Source organism: Excalfactoria chinensis, chromosome 1 (assembly GCF_039878825.1).
Source record: "Excalfactoria chinensis isolate bCotChi1 chromosome 1, bCotChi1.hap2, whole genome shotgun sequence".
NCBI classification, from domain to species: Eukaryota; Metazoa; Chordata; class Aves; order Galliformes; family Phasianidae; genus Excalfactoria; species Excalfactoria chinensis.
In genome coordinates this window covers 158379847-158394749 of record NC_092825.1, presented here as the reverse complement: position 1 = coordinate 158394749, position 14903 = coordinate 158379847, and the positions used below count along the sequence as shown (strand labels likewise).

Here is a 14903-nt window from a genome sequence, read left to right as displayed (position 1 = left end):
CGCCTTGTGATGGTAACAAGTGCTCGTTAATCAAATCTGGGCTAGCTAAATGTATCTGGCTGTGGTGGGTCAAAACACAATTTCCCCATCCATCCCGGGACATTAATGTGTGTTAGTTAATGTATACCACATAGTACCTGATCAAAACAGCAGTGTCGCAGCACCAGGGGCTTCAGGAAGCTGGCAGTCCATGGGGCACTCAGCATCAGTTTGCATTATGCTTAGGAGGTGTTAGAGGTCACTCCTACCCCATGCACATGTTCCAACCACACCACAGTGTGTTGCACTGTCAGCCTGCCTCCTTGCAGCCATGCAGAGCTGGTGCAAATGACACCAGTGAGGTCCAGCCATGGCAGATTGTCTCAATTTTATTGAAGTCTTCAGAGCAAAGCTGTCTGGTTTTTAGGTAGTGGATCTTTTTGCATGATGGGGCACACAAGGAGAAAACGTTAACCTCTGCCCATGCTCCTTCATCCATTCAGGTCTCCTTGTAACCAAGTGCCAGTTTTAGGTCAAGGGGAGCAGTACCCACTGGTGGGAGCAAGCTGTGGTTCTTCCCATGCCGGCTGGTTGAGTCTAAGAGCTTCAAAGACAGACAGGCTTCCCCTTGGCCATGAAGCAGAACCAAACCTCTCCTGCTGCAGAGGGTGAGGAATGTGGCAACCCATATCCTGTGACCACTATGTTTAAAGAAGGTTTTCATTATCCCCGCGGAGTTTCCCAAATCCAATGATGTTATTTTCCCTGCTGTAGAGCTCTTCTGCTGTTATCTCCCTTCCAGACACACTTCTTTCTCACTGCCTCTACTGCAGTGTTCTGCACATCTGTAATCAAGAGAAGAAAGCAAACTCCCAATTATACCAATAAATTATCCACTTGGAAATATAAATTAAGAGAGCTATCCTGCAGACAGTGTTTCCTAGGCCCTCAGGGACCCTTCCTGTAAACATCCCTCTGCTGTCTTCTTCAGATGCAGCTTCATCTGTGTCAGGAACTTCCTGCTCCTTTTTTGGGGCTGGGCATCCCCAAGCTGCCTGTGCCGGAGGGTCTGGGCCATGGAGCAGAGCACACAGAGATGTTTATGCCAGGGAAATCAGCCAGCCCATCAATTTTTGCTGCTCACAGCCCTGCCTAGCCCAGCTTTCCAATATTTGCATCCTAATGCCAAACTCCAGGAAACTGGAAGACCCGTGGCTCTGCAAACTATATCTCTATACCCAAAGCTGTGGGTAGGATGGCAGAAGTTACTGATTGTTACCCACCTTAAATTTGTAAGGGCTGGCCTAAGGCCCTGGCGTACATCCCAGTGACCCCTCTGGTTCTGCAGTGGCCTGGAAGTCAGATGTCAGGAGGTAACTGCAGCTCCAGGTGTGTGTTCTGGCACCAAGGACATCCTCCTCCTCCTCCTGGGGTTGGCTGGGCCCAGGGCCAGCTCTGACAGTGCAGCTGGCTGGCCTTGGATCAACGAAAGGATTGAGATGTGAGGAGTGCTGGCGGGGACTGCTTGTAAGCAGGGCTCTTGTCCTTAGTCTCTGCTGAGCTATGATGAAGCTATGCCCATACTTGGCCCTATAACTCACCAGTATGGACCCTGACTTGACCTGGGATCTGACCGATCACTGTAGTCTTGTATGATGATCTGGGCTTTTGGCTGGGCCTAGATACTATTACCTGACAAGCTCAGCTTGTTTGGGCTCCATGGCAGTGAGCCCAAAGACCACATCCTGTCACCCTTGGTCTTGGTTCACCTCCCACTGAGCGGTTCTTGCTGCTTCCTGGCAGTGGGAAACAGGACAAAATGAGGAAGATCTGGGGTTTCTTACAAGAGTAGCAGAGGAGAAAAGTGACACCCTGTCCCTGGGGAGCTTCCCCTAACTGCCCTCACAGTCAAAGCATGGGCAAATTTGATGAAGCAGCAATTTGTCCCTTAGACAGCACGAGGGGGCTGTGAATAGCCAGAGATTTTATGGTTCCTCCTTCACTAGAAATGTCACCCAGCTTCTGGAAATGCTAGTGTAAAAGCCAGCTGCTCCATCAGTGCACCTGTTCCTTGTCTGCAGATACCAAGGCATGAATAAAACCATGCCCTTATGCCCGCATAATCCCTGGTCCCTCCAAAGCAAGCCTCATGTCAGCTCCTCCACCAGCTCTTCATGTCATCCCCAGACACAACATCCTCCGGAAGCAAAGCCAGTCCTCTGGGACTGTCCTGGCAGAGGTGGCCTCAGGAAGGTCCTGGTTTCCCTGAGCTCCAGGTCACTCTCTGTTGCTGTAACAGTCCTAAAGTGGGGATGACTGGTCCTGCAAAGAGCTATTGGCTGTGCCGCCTGTGGGAAGCAGCACGTTGTACCTGCTGTGGAGCAGTACTTAAGACTGCTAGGCCTATTGAGATACCATTGAAGGACTCTGAAAGGACACCAGGAAGCCAAATTTCATAAAGTACATACTCCTGATGTGGCCAGTATCCTTGTGTAAGCCATCCTAGCCCGTAGCTGAGTTTTCAGCCCAAAGAGTTGCATTTTTCACCTCAGACTGGAGTCTGTTGCTAGGTAGGATGCCTCTAGTGTGGATTACTGAAGAGCCTGGACCCTGGTGTGAGAGAGGCAAAGTGGCAACAGGAATTGTATTTCCCAGGTTCATTTTCACATGGGGAGTTTTCCTACCTGCACGTGTATCTTCACACACAGCAACTTTCAGTTTGTTTCTCTTGTGGTGGATCTATCTTACCTCTCCTTCAGTGCGTGTTATCTCACCTTCAGTGATGGCATTTGACAAGGTTTGAGTCTTCACCAGGACTTGCTTCATGATCGTTACTAAGTCCTAGTCACCATGAGGTAAGAACACAACTTATCCTATCAAGACAAATTCTGACATCAGTGATAGAAAGCACTTCAAACTGTGAGGAATAACAGCCACCCTGAGCTGTATCATTTGTTCAGTTTCCAAAGCAGCGAAGTACCCACTCCTCACCCTTTAGCAGAGTCTGCTAATTATAGTGCCAAAAAGCAGTATTTGCTTAACTACATCAGAATGTTTTCTCTCTGAGTACATGCAAGTTTAATTAGCTAGTCAACAGCTCCACCAAGAAGCTTCATTCAGGCAGCAAAACTAATCAAACTGCCATATAGCTCTAAGAGGTATCCAATTCCTGAGCGTACACTAAAACTCACCCAATGCACCGTGGCAACTGACAGTCTTATACGATGAGCAGGAAGAAATGGGGCTCAGTGGTCCTTAGGGGTGCCTTCCAACTTGGGTTATTCTATGATTCTGTGATTCTGATTTGGAGTCAGTGGTAGCAATTGGCAGTGGGACTTGATCTCTTGAGATCCCTTGCAGCTCCATGATACTACATAAACATACCATTTGGTGGGTGTAGGTTTATGGACTGGTAAGCTGAGTTGCCTTGGCCTTGGTACACTTCCCATTTTTTATTCACAAGTTTCCCACTTTACCTGGTAGGTTACGTTGAATGGATCTCATTGCAGCCTTTCAATACCTGAAGGGAACTTACTCCCAGGAGGGAAGTAAACTCTTCAAAAGGGCTGATAATAGCAGGACTAGGGGAAATGGTTTTAAGTTAAAAGAGGGAAGATTTAGGTTGGATGTTAGGGGGAAGTTCTTTACTAGGAGAGTGGTTAGGTCCTGGAACAGGCTGCCCAGGGAGGTTGTGGATGCCCCGTCCTTGGAGGTGTTCAAGACCAGGTTGGACAGGGCTCTGGGCAACCTGATCTAGTAAAGGCGTATGTTTGGTGGCCCTGCTAGGCAGGGGGGTTGGAACTACATGATCCTTGAGGTCCCTTCCAACCCGGGTCATTCTGTGATTCTGTGATTCTGTGATCTGAACAAAGTTCCTTTGTTCGTGGCAATGGCGAGCAGTTCCTCCAGCACCACTCTGATGTCCAAGCAGCTCTGAGCAACCGCAAATGGAGACCACACCACCTTCCTTGGAGGGCAAAGCGAAGTTCTCAGCTACTGAATCTTCTTCGGCAGTTCTCCTGAAGACAGCTGGGCAGCTGGATCCAATTCTCCTTCACAGCAGCGAGTGTCAGGCCTAGAAGCCACCCTGACGTGGCCATCTTGATAAACGTGGTTGTGCTGGCTGAGCTCTTTGCCCACCGCTCCCAGCGAGGCCGCAGCAGGCCCAGGTTCGTGCTCACAGGAATGTGTGTTGGCAGCTACTCGGATACAGGAGGGATGGAAAGGCTACACTGAGCCCTCGGACACAAGCATTTGGCGCATGGCTGAAAAGCAGAGAACAAGCTCTGGTTCTCCAGGCTGTATCCATCCCCGGCAGGCTGTGGGCCTCAGTTTGCGGAGCTGTGAGTTAGGGGAGACCTTATAGCTCTCTATAGCTTCCTGAAGGGAGGTTGTGGTGAGCTGGGGTTGGGCCTCTTCTCTTGTGTCATTAGTGATGGGACCAGAGGGAATGGTTTCAAACTGTGGCAGGGGAGATTCAGGCTGGACATTAGGAAGTGTTACTTCTCGGAAAGGGTGGTCAGGCACTGGAATGGACTGACCACAGAGGTGGGGGAGTCACTGACCATGGGGGTGTCCAAGGAACGACTGGATGTTGTGCTGAGGAACATGGTTTAATGGGAGCTATTGGTAACGGGTGGGTGGTTGGACTGGGTGATCTTGTAGGTCTTTTCCAACCTTGGTGATTCTACGGTTCTCCATGGCAGTTCTTACTGCCCGCCTCAACATCGCATCAGCTCAGCACTCCCTACCCGATGTCACCCTCACAGCCCCGCGTCCAGCCTAGGAACGCGAAGTGCAGCCGAAGTACGTCAGACCCGCTGCTACACGGTGCCGTGCTACTTCCCACGGCCCGAGGAGGCCCGGCCGGCCGCACTCGGTGCCCAGAGTCCGGCACAGAGGCGGGGCGCACCCCGCGGCCGCCGGCTGCCTCAGGCCGTAGCGCGGCGCTGCCGGCTCCGCCCGCTCCACGTGCGAGGCCGCCGCCCGCCGTGGACTACGGCTCCCAGCACGCCCCGCGCCGCCGCTGTGCGCGCCGGGAAGCGCGGTCTCTCCCTCCGGCCCCGGAGCCGCAAGCGCGGCGGGGAGGGGGCGGGGCGAAGCGGCCGGAGCCGCGCGGCGATTGGCTGAATGCCGCCCGCCGCTCTCGCAGTCACTGGGCAACGGCGGGCGCGCCCCCCTCCCCCCTCCCCGCCGTTCTCCTCCCGCCCCCTGTGGCGCGCGCTCGTCACGGCGCGTCCCCCGCCCCCCTTTCCTCCCCCCCGCCCCTCGCGCGAGCCGCTGCCGCCGGAGCCGCCTCAGCCGCCGGGAGCCGCCGCCGCCATGGCCGAGAACGCCGCCGCCGGCCTGGAGAACCACCGCATCAAGAGCTTCAAGAACAAGGGCCGCGACGTGGAGGTAGGCGAGAGGCCGGCGGGGCCGCGGCGGGGCTCGGCCTCCGCCTCCTCCTCCTCCTCCTCCGGCAGCGGGCGGGCGGGCGGCGAGAGGAGGGGCCGGGGCCTGGCCGCGCTCGCGGCGCTGCCGGCGGGAAGGAGGCGGCTGGCGGGGGGGAAGCGCCGCGGGGCCGTTTCGCCTCCGTCACTCGGGCGCGGCCGGCGGGGAGCGGGGGGTGGGACGGGGAGGCGGCGGGGCCCCCGCGGCGGGGTGCGGCCCCCGGCCCTGCCGCCCCCCCCGGGGCCGCCGGCGCGGACAATGGTGCCGCCGCCTTTTGTGGCCGGGGCCGGCCGGGCCGGGGCCGCGCGTTCATCCCGGGGCCGCTCCTCGCCGCCTGCGAGGCTTCCCGGCCCGCTCCGCCCGAAGTCAGCCTTCCCTTCTGTGTTTAAATGTCGGTAGGCGCGGAATTGGCGTCTGGCTGAGTCGGGAGGCACCACCGGACTCCCCCGGGCCGACGTGGGGCTGAAGGCCCATCTGCCCCCCCGGCAGGGATCCCTCCGCAACGGGCACGGCGACGGGGCTGGGCTGGGAGCTCATCCCTCCCCTGTTGTGTTTGAGGTTCTGTAACGGGAAGAGAAAGGGGTGGGAGCCGTGCTGGAACCGCATCGGGGCTCGAATCAGATGAAGGTTCACGGGAATGAAAGCCTCGGTCCGTGTGTGTCAGTGTGCGCTGACTTTTCCTAAGGGTGCTCCTCACCTCCAGTGCTATCACTGATAGCACTAATGCAGTCGGCCCTCCGGATCGCGTGTGGTGTCTGTGCAGGATTCCCAGCTCTGCTGCTATTGTCTGGGTGGGGACGGCTGTCTGCGGGTCGGGCTCAGCGGCGGCGGTGCCTTTAAGCAGACATTCCCGATGAGAAACTAATCTCTACCTTAATTTTTGCTGAACTTATGACGGCAGAGCTTCCTCACAGAAATATCGCCTGTGAGGAGCTCTTTAACTTCAACGCTTCTGGGTAATGCTGGGAAACGTTAGGAAGTAGCTAAAAATTCCCATCCTTTCTTTAAGCAGTTGCTTCTCAGGGCAGGAGGAGGCGTGGTGGGTTCCTCCTTCCCTTCTCCTCCACCGAGGCTCTTCCTGTGGCTCCTCATTCATTTAGCCCATGCCTCAGCTGCCCGTGCTGGTCACTGGCTTTGTTGCTGCTTCCTCAGCCCCTGGCCTGAATCCATCGGAGCTCCAAACAGGGAAAGGTTAGGTATGTCGATGCCTGCTGCAAACTGAGCTGTCATCCATCCTTGCTTATGTTATAGCGTGCCCAAGATGGGGGGGGGGGGATTAAATATCTGCCTCTCTGGGGGGGGGGGGGGAGGAGAATTGACAGCCTGAGCTTCACTGGGATTAGTTAGAGCAGCCCTGCTGAGGTACCCCTGCTCTCAGGAGAACATTTGCTCCTGAAGTGGAGTAATTATTTTGGAATAGGGTATTTGCAGTTATGGAGAAGCGTATCCTCCGGGGTTATCTCCCAGTCTGCTGACTGGCTCCTTTTGTGGTTGAGCTCAAGACTGTGGCGGATAACCACATTAACTCTGCAGGAGCTGAAGCTGTCATCCGTGCTTTTGGGACAGGTCAGGAGCTGAGAGGAGTCTTTCTTTTGTAGGCACAACACAGATGAAACACATGAATAAGTAACAGTAGCGAACTCGGGGATACTCGCCAAAGTGAAATTTAGATTCATTTAAAGCACTTGAAAGAATGAGAGATGTCAGTGTCTGTCACGTCTTTCAGGACAACTTAATTCATATCACGTATCTGAAATTTTCTCCTGTACCTCCTTTTTTGGCTGTTGATTTTTTTTTTCCTGGTCGTGATCCTTATTTAAAAGCTGGAGTTCAAAGTGCTTCTATAAGTAAACTTTATGTAACTTGGGTGTCTGGAATTTAAGCTAAATTTATAGCAGAGAAAGAAAGAAGCGCAGCGGTGCTGTATAATTGCTATCACTTACTGTACTTACCCTGAGGTACCGCTGTATGTTCTGATGGTGTGTCCATCTGTATTCACTGAGATGATCAGTTCTCCACAAAAGCAATTCTTGCCTAAATTCAAGTGCTGCATGTAATTCCCTACAGTCAGCTATTAAATGCGCTTGTTTTGGTGCGTGCTGCCTCTGGTTTTTGTACATGCCTTATAAAACCAGATTGAGAAGAGCTGTCCCTGATCTGCACTTTCTGTTAGATTCCACCAAAGGGGAAATAAGTGGTTAGAAAGATGGAGTAATAAATCACGGCCTCCATTATATACTTTGGAAAATCTCAACTGTTTCATCCCGTAGGTTCCCAGGTTGGGTTTGAAAGCAGCGTTGTTTGAGTCACCTTCTGCCTGGAGACAGTCCCTGCCTTTGAACTCATCAGGCTCAAAAGCATTTTAAGAATACCTTAGCAGCCTTCCTTTGGCTTCTAATAAATACTGATGAGTTGTTATTGATCCCCTCTGGGTACAGACTATTACGGCAGACCAGAACACTTACTCCTTTAATTTGTAGTTAACTCATATTTTATTACTGGGTTTGCTAGGCCACGATCATCTTTGCTGTTTGTTAATGCAACTTTCAAAGGCAAACAAAAGATGAGTAAGTACTTCTGTCTGACTCTAGGACAGACCTTTGTGCCCTGTGGTCCCCTTGTAAACCCAAAGAAGAAGGATCTGTTGGGCAGATTAGCAGTCAGATGCACCGACTGTTTGACCTGTGCACTTCTCAAGTCTTAGATTGGCTTGGAAGTTTCTTAGGTTACTGTTGCCCTCCTGCATTAAGGAGGTATGTTTGCATGTATAGGGCTGGAATTCTGATTTTGAAGAATTCGTACTTGTTAACCCCCCCAAAAAAAAAGAATAATGGCAAAATCAAATGCCAGAAATAAAATGCTACTCACTTAATGTTAGCTTGTGGTCTTGCTTTTATTAGTGAGGAGGCTCTTCTATTTTTATAGGCACTGAAATGTGATTAGCAGCAGTCGGAACTAACCTGAACCTGCACAGCTGGGTGGTAGAAGCCAAGACACCAATGCCTTCATTTGGATGAACATGTGCCAGAACAGTTTATCCTCACGGCCTTCTCAATTTTATATTCTCCAGAGATGTGCAAGGGCTTTTACAATTGTCCCATGTACAAGGAGAGTGCCTTCCCGTGTTCATGGCCAGCATGTGGTCTTAAGGCTCTGTGGGTGTTATTCTAAATGTACACCACCGATTATTCCGACACAATCGAGGCTTTGCAGGAAAAGATTAAAGAGTTGCAATTGCTTCATTTGTGATACTCTTTATAACTGCTGGGTTTATTTGCTTATGATGACATCTTCTGATTTTTCTGCTTGTGGTTCTCCAGCTTTATTCTTTACCTTGTAATGTCCTTCTGAGAGCTTTTTCCTCCTGCTACTTCTTGGAGCAGAAATGTGTTACTTATTCTCTGTTACAGTAGCAGGCACAGTCTTGAAGAAGGAGATGATCATAGAGTCATAGAATGGCCCGGGCTTGAAAAGGACCGCAATGATCATGTAGTTTCAACCCCCCTTCTATGTGCAGGGTCACCAACCACCAGGCCAGGCTGCCCAGGGCCGCATCCAGCCTGACCTTGAAAGATCAAACCATTCAGCCAGTTATCAGGTTCATTCAGCATCCTTGGCTAAATGAAATCTCAAAAGTCTTGATAAATGGAGGTGTCACGGCCAGCAGTGCCTCACCCAGCTACATTTTTGAGCCCACTGTATCACCTTTTGGTCTGTGTCATCTGTGGGCCCAGGGACTTCGTAGCATCCATTCTTATTCCTTGCCATCCGCATCCTGATTTTGAACGAGGCAGAGCAAGGCATTGGGTTTAACCCAGATCTCCCATCAGCAGCTCTGGCATCTTCTGTGTGTTTGCAGTTCCTGTTTCGCTGGTGGTGTGGCTCTACCTCTTGAAAATGCTCAGATTTATTCACGTTTTTCTGTCAGACTGCCATGAATTTTTTTGCAAGCAGAGGAATATTGTTGTGGAGAGGCCAAATTCATGATCTCTGGGCATCTGAGAAGGGTGTGCGCTGACTGAGAGCCGTGCTCCTGTCAGATGTCCAAGGCGTATTGCAGTGGAGGTACCATAGCTGTGCGATGTTAACAAATGAGGGGGTGTGACGCTACTGGCTCATCTCAGGGTACTGTTTGTGCACTGATTGGTGCTTTTGCAGCCTCCCTGTAATTCCCTCCAACACCAGCTGAAACAAATAAGGCTTGAAGCAGTCCCAGAAAGCCAGTTATTTCCAAGTATTTTGCAGTAACCCACCTTGCAGGTTGATCAGCCTTCTGCCTCTTGCTTTGCTGGCATGGGATCTAACATTAGCAAGCAAGGGTTGGGAGGGATAGGGCTGAGTGGCTGATTTAAGTTGGTTTAAGCATCTGTGATCCTCCTGCCTTAATGGCCTCAGCGCAGCTCAGGAGTCGAAGTGAAAGCACAGGTGTCAGGTAGCTTCCTGCTGGGAACTGCATTTAATGTAACATTGAATATGCTCAGGCAGAACTTCTAACCTGCAACTCTACAGCTCCTTTATTAGCCTTTCAGGCCACTTTGCTCTCAGGAGAATGCAGATGTACATGCCTGCACCACAAGTAGAACTGCTTGGGTAGGAAATAAGATGCAGATATGGGAAGCTTCTTGCTACTGCTGTGCAGTTCTCTAAACTTCAGTTAGTCTGCAAGTAAAAAGTGCAATACTGTCAAATATTTGTCACAGTTGGCAGCAAACAGACACCTCCTTAGTTCACTTTGGTTTGCTTTTTCCTTGTGAAACTCTGCATTGCGCTTGGAAGTGTTTAAAAACGTGTACTTTGGGGAGGCATTGTTTGTTTCAGAAATACCCATGGAGAAGGCAATATGAAGATGGCATCTGATGATGAACGTAATCTCTATAAGCTGACTGGGATCTGTGCTTGCTGTATTGAGACCCAGTTATTACTTATTCTTGTGATATCCCAAGACTTCTCTTCCTGTAATTACGGAATTTGGTTCTCTTCATTCATTCTGTTGTGTGTCCAAGTTGGTAAGTTGTTAGCAGCATAACTATCATGCTAATTTGAAGAGCTCCTTCACTATTTTCATGTAAGCTGTTTGAGGTTTTCCATAATGCTTGTGTAGTACCAGCACAAAGCCAGGGATGATTCTTTTCCTCTAAGACTGTGTTACCTGAAGAAGAGATGCTTGGGAGGATGTAACAGCTACCACCAACTGATCAGATTTGCATGTGCTGTGGGGTTAGAAATGGAATTGAACAGCCAATATGTAAGGCCTGAAGAGGCAGCAAGCTGCTTGAAGCTGATGGGACGTGTCATTAAAGGAATAAAGACAAATTGCCATAAAATATAAAACCTATGTATTTTTCCAAGAATACAACCTGTTGGTTGTTTAGCAAATACCTCAGGCTGTGAAACTGGTGCTGAGCTGGTATTCCTGGATCCTTCTGTGAGAGCTGGGGCTGTGGGCTTTGCGTTCCATTCCACTTAATTTGATGTTGGTAACCAAAGAGTTAGTTTCTTCCAGAAGCTTGTCCTGCACCAGAACGAGCTGTCTATGGAGTCAGCTAGTGGCTAAGCTCCGTGCTTCATTCTTTTCATCTTCTGCTCCCCCTGCTTCCTGAGCTGGTCAGTCACATCTGGAGAAGAGGAGTGGTTGCTCAGGGAGATTGACATGAAGAGGAGATAGTAGACCTCAGTCTAGAGGGGAGGTATCTCTGCCTATAGCAGAGGGCTGGAACTGGATGATCTGGAAGGTCCCTTCCAACCCAAACCATTCTATGATTCTATGACTGTTAGCCCTTTGCGGTCAGGTTGACACCAGTAAATTTGTTGAGGAAGCTCCATGCTTTCTTTAGGGCCGGTTGACACTTGTATCCTTTCCTGGAATAAGCAAAGCTGCAGTTCATTTTCAGCTTGATTTTGTGTGTGTTTAGTAAAACACAGCAAGTACGAAATAGGAACATTTGCTGTGTTAATGGCATCTGGACCAGAGATGAAATGAATATCTTCCCCATTCAAACACCTACTGCTGCATTGGTCATTTCCCTCATTCTTTAATGTTTGTGTTCTGCTGAGGATCTCTTCTTGTATGTTTTTGACCGTGGTTATTGTCGAGTTCAATAACAAATGGACTTTGGAGGCAGTGATGGAATAGGCGATTCTAAAACAAATCAGCTTGGAAAAGTAGCTTCCTCACAGTTTGACTTGTTAGCCTTGATGGAGATGCATTTTAATGAGTGATCAAATCCTATTGCAAACTTGCTGTACAGAATGCGGTCAAACCTCATTTGTGTGAGGTTAAGGCGGTCAGACGCATGTCGGGGCATCTCGTTGCCTGCTTTTCAGAGATACAGGAAGGGATTCCTGGCCAGGTGTGGTGTGATATCTCAGGTTTGCTGGTCTCAGAATAACCTAGTCCTTAATTTTTCCTGAACAACCACAGTCTAAGTCACAAAACTGGCGTTATGCAGAGACAATGGAGCTCTCTCCCAGGTGAGCCAATGTCACTCTGACTCACATGTATCCCCCATTGGAGGGTGGCTCACTTTGCCCGTGGGTTCGCTTTGTTCTCTGGCAGTGTTTTCTAATAGATCCCATAGTTGGGAGTTCAGAGGAGCTCTGGTACTTGGCCATATGAGCCACACCACTGCTGGTGGTCTGAGCAGCTTCTTAGTGACAGCCGATACCCTTCCATGGGAGGGTGTGCAAATGGAAACGTTGGGAATCTGAAGGCACACCGAAGAGAGGTGGTATAAGCATGGCATCAGGGCTCTTGTCACACTCAAAGGTGAGATAGAAGCACCTAGAGCTCATGACATTGCAATGATTAACTTCAGAAAGATTGCTGATGTTGGAAATCAGTGCATTTTGCAGCTCCTAATGCTCCATTTTCTCCTTGGCCTGTCAGCTGAGTCTGTTCTCTTGCATCATGAGGAGAACGATCTCTTCATAGATTTAATTGGGCAGCTTGCACATGTTATTTTTATTTTTATTTTATTTTCTTCCATTTTGAATATATCATTCAAAAATAGAATCATAGAATTACCCAGGTTGGAAAAGACCTTGAAGATCATCAAGTCCAACCGCAGCCTAACCATAGTACCCTAACTAACAACCCTCTGCTAAATCATATCCCTGAGCACCACAAACAGGAGAAAACAACAGCAACAACAAGCATTTTATTTGAGCCAGGTCATTTTAGACCAAAAAAGCTTCCTGTGGTTGAATATAGAGTACATCTGTAAGGTCTTAGTTTGTTTCGTTTTTCTTCATGGCACCCAGTGAATGCATGCAAATTGCATTTATTGTTTCCCATATTATAGATTGGAATAATTGGACTTTTTCCCCACTTCACGGGGAGGATGTTATTAAGTATAACGTGGGAGGTACTTTAGTGTTACAGTTGAAGACTGTTTAAGTATCTAGAAACAGAGTGTCTTTGCTGAAACACAGATTGCTCAAGAAGGTATCCGGCTTGTCCTTAACTGAGTATGTGTTCTGTCTGTCAAAGGGAAGAGATCTAGGTTTTGTCATTAGCCTGAGCTGGCATCTTTGAAGGGAGCATAAGGAAAGGAAGTTACAGATTCAGTGCCCTGGCTATGGAAATTCAGCCTGTCCCAGTAAAAGGGGTCTGCCACTTCTTGACTTAAAGGAGAGGTGGGGAGAGTTACTCTTGTTCGCTTGGAGTTTCTTCATGTGAAGGAGGGGGGAGGGGAAGCTAGGATAAATATTTGGCAAGCTTAAGAATGTCTCATCTTCGGTGGCAGAAGTCTGTGAGGCCTTTCTGACCAAATGCTTCATTTTGTAATTAGATTATGGAAAGCGGTCATCTGCAGTTTTATAAGGAGCTCTTCTATTTAAAATTAAGCTTTTGTGTTGATTGTATTTAAAATTAAGCTGTTGTGTTGATTTAAGGTTTAAACAAGTCTGATAGTTGCACCTGGTTACCGTGAAAAGCCATTTCAATTTTACTCTATTTTCTATTGTCTCACATCCAGTACACAAGTGAAGATGATATATGGCTGTGAAGTACTGCATTAAAAGTAGCAGATGTGGTTTCTTTTAAAGTCTGTTAGTTGGGGAAGAAACGGGACTAACTCTGAACTGGATTCTTCTATGCTACGTGCCCTATGGAGGGCTCCTCTTCTGCAGCGGCAGCTGGCTGTGCTCCTCAAGCAGACTGGTGGGTGTACTTTGTACTCGCCCACCTCAGTCAGGGAGTAGGAGGAATGCTGGCTTCTCCTCTTAGGAGAAGTCACATTGCTTGTTCCTTCTGGTGGGAGTGCAGGACAAAACTACTGCTTGGAATGAGTTGGTGATCCTGACTTGGCTGCCTGTCGGCCTGAGCAGACAGTTGTGTGGTGATGAGTTAGCATGGGCTTACCTGGAAGCTTCACCTGGCCTTTGGTGGAGCCCATGTGGATGTATTGGAACCTTCTGTCTGCTCTAGTCAAGGTGTGATGAATGGCCTATACTTGTGTTTTGGTGTTAAACAGAAAATTCCAACCCTTCTTTCATTCTGTGTTAAAACAGCGGATAACAGTTATACTCTGGATTGCTTTGTGTCCTTCAGTTTCAGTGCAATTTGTGTTGAATACAGACAGCTGAATTGCTTTGAGTCCAGTCTCCCGAGGGCTGGTTGATATATCTCTACCTTTAAACTTAATAATCAGTGTATGGAAATTAAAACAGGAGTGCTCACAACTCACATCTTTGGTGGTAGCTCAGCATGTAGGTTAAAGAAGTGCAAAGAAGAGGAGGTGTCAGGACCTTGAGGAGCAGGCTCACAGAAGAGCGTGTTAGAAGAGAACTCAGCAACTGCTTTTCTGTGGAGGTCACTTGGAATAGAAGAAGAGGATAACGTGGATGGGCAGCTTTGCATCCACAGGGCTTTCAGGTGACTCAGCACCATGAGCAACAATAATTGGAGGCTTGTGGCTTTTTGTATCAGCTTGCATGTCTGACTGCAGTGAGTCATTGCTGTCATTGAGTAAGGGAGTCAGTGGGTACCTATGCACCCACTCTGCTCAGACTCTCTAGGTTCAGATACTTGAATTGCCTTGCTATAGACTGGCAAACAAAAAGCAGCTGGTATTCATTTTAGAAGCCCCAAACAAAAAACAAACACAAAAAAACAACTGCTGTAGCTCGAACTGAAAAAGAACTAGGTTTCATCTGGTGGCCTTTTTTAACCTTGAGGAGTATGAGTTCCAAACACAGTGTGGCATAACAGTAGCATAAATACTGCATAGTGCTTATGTCCCTAGTAGTACTGCTTTAAAAGTCAGTAGCTAAGAAGCACCTTTATGCTTGTGATACTGCAGTATACGGAAACCAGGTTCTAATACTTTCTGCAAAGTAATACAGTGCTTTCTTAAAAGAGTGACAAACACCTTTGAGTCAAACAGCCATCAAATGAAATAAAGCTCTTTGAGTCTCCCATTGGAGTGCAGGTATAAAATAGGTGTTGCTTTGGTAGGTCCATGGCAAGAGCTGTGATAAATCTGAATTGT

The 14903-nt window shown here is 49.0% G+C and overlaps 1 protein-coding gene across 1 annotated transcript in view; it reads left to right on the top strand.

Moving 5' to 3' along the window:
* Window positions 1-5186: 5186 nt before the first annotated feature.
* KPNA3 (karyopherin subunit alpha 3) overlaps window positions 5187-14903 on the top strand; it is a 49218-nt gene continuing 39501 nt past the window's right edge. Inside the window, exon 1 of the mRNA XM_072359963.1 lies at window positions 5187-5376. Coding sequence (XP_072216064.1) covers window positions 5302-5376 — 75 coding nt within the window. The 5' untranslated portion in view covers window positions 5187-5301. The remainder of the gene's footprint in view (window positions 5377-14903) is intronic.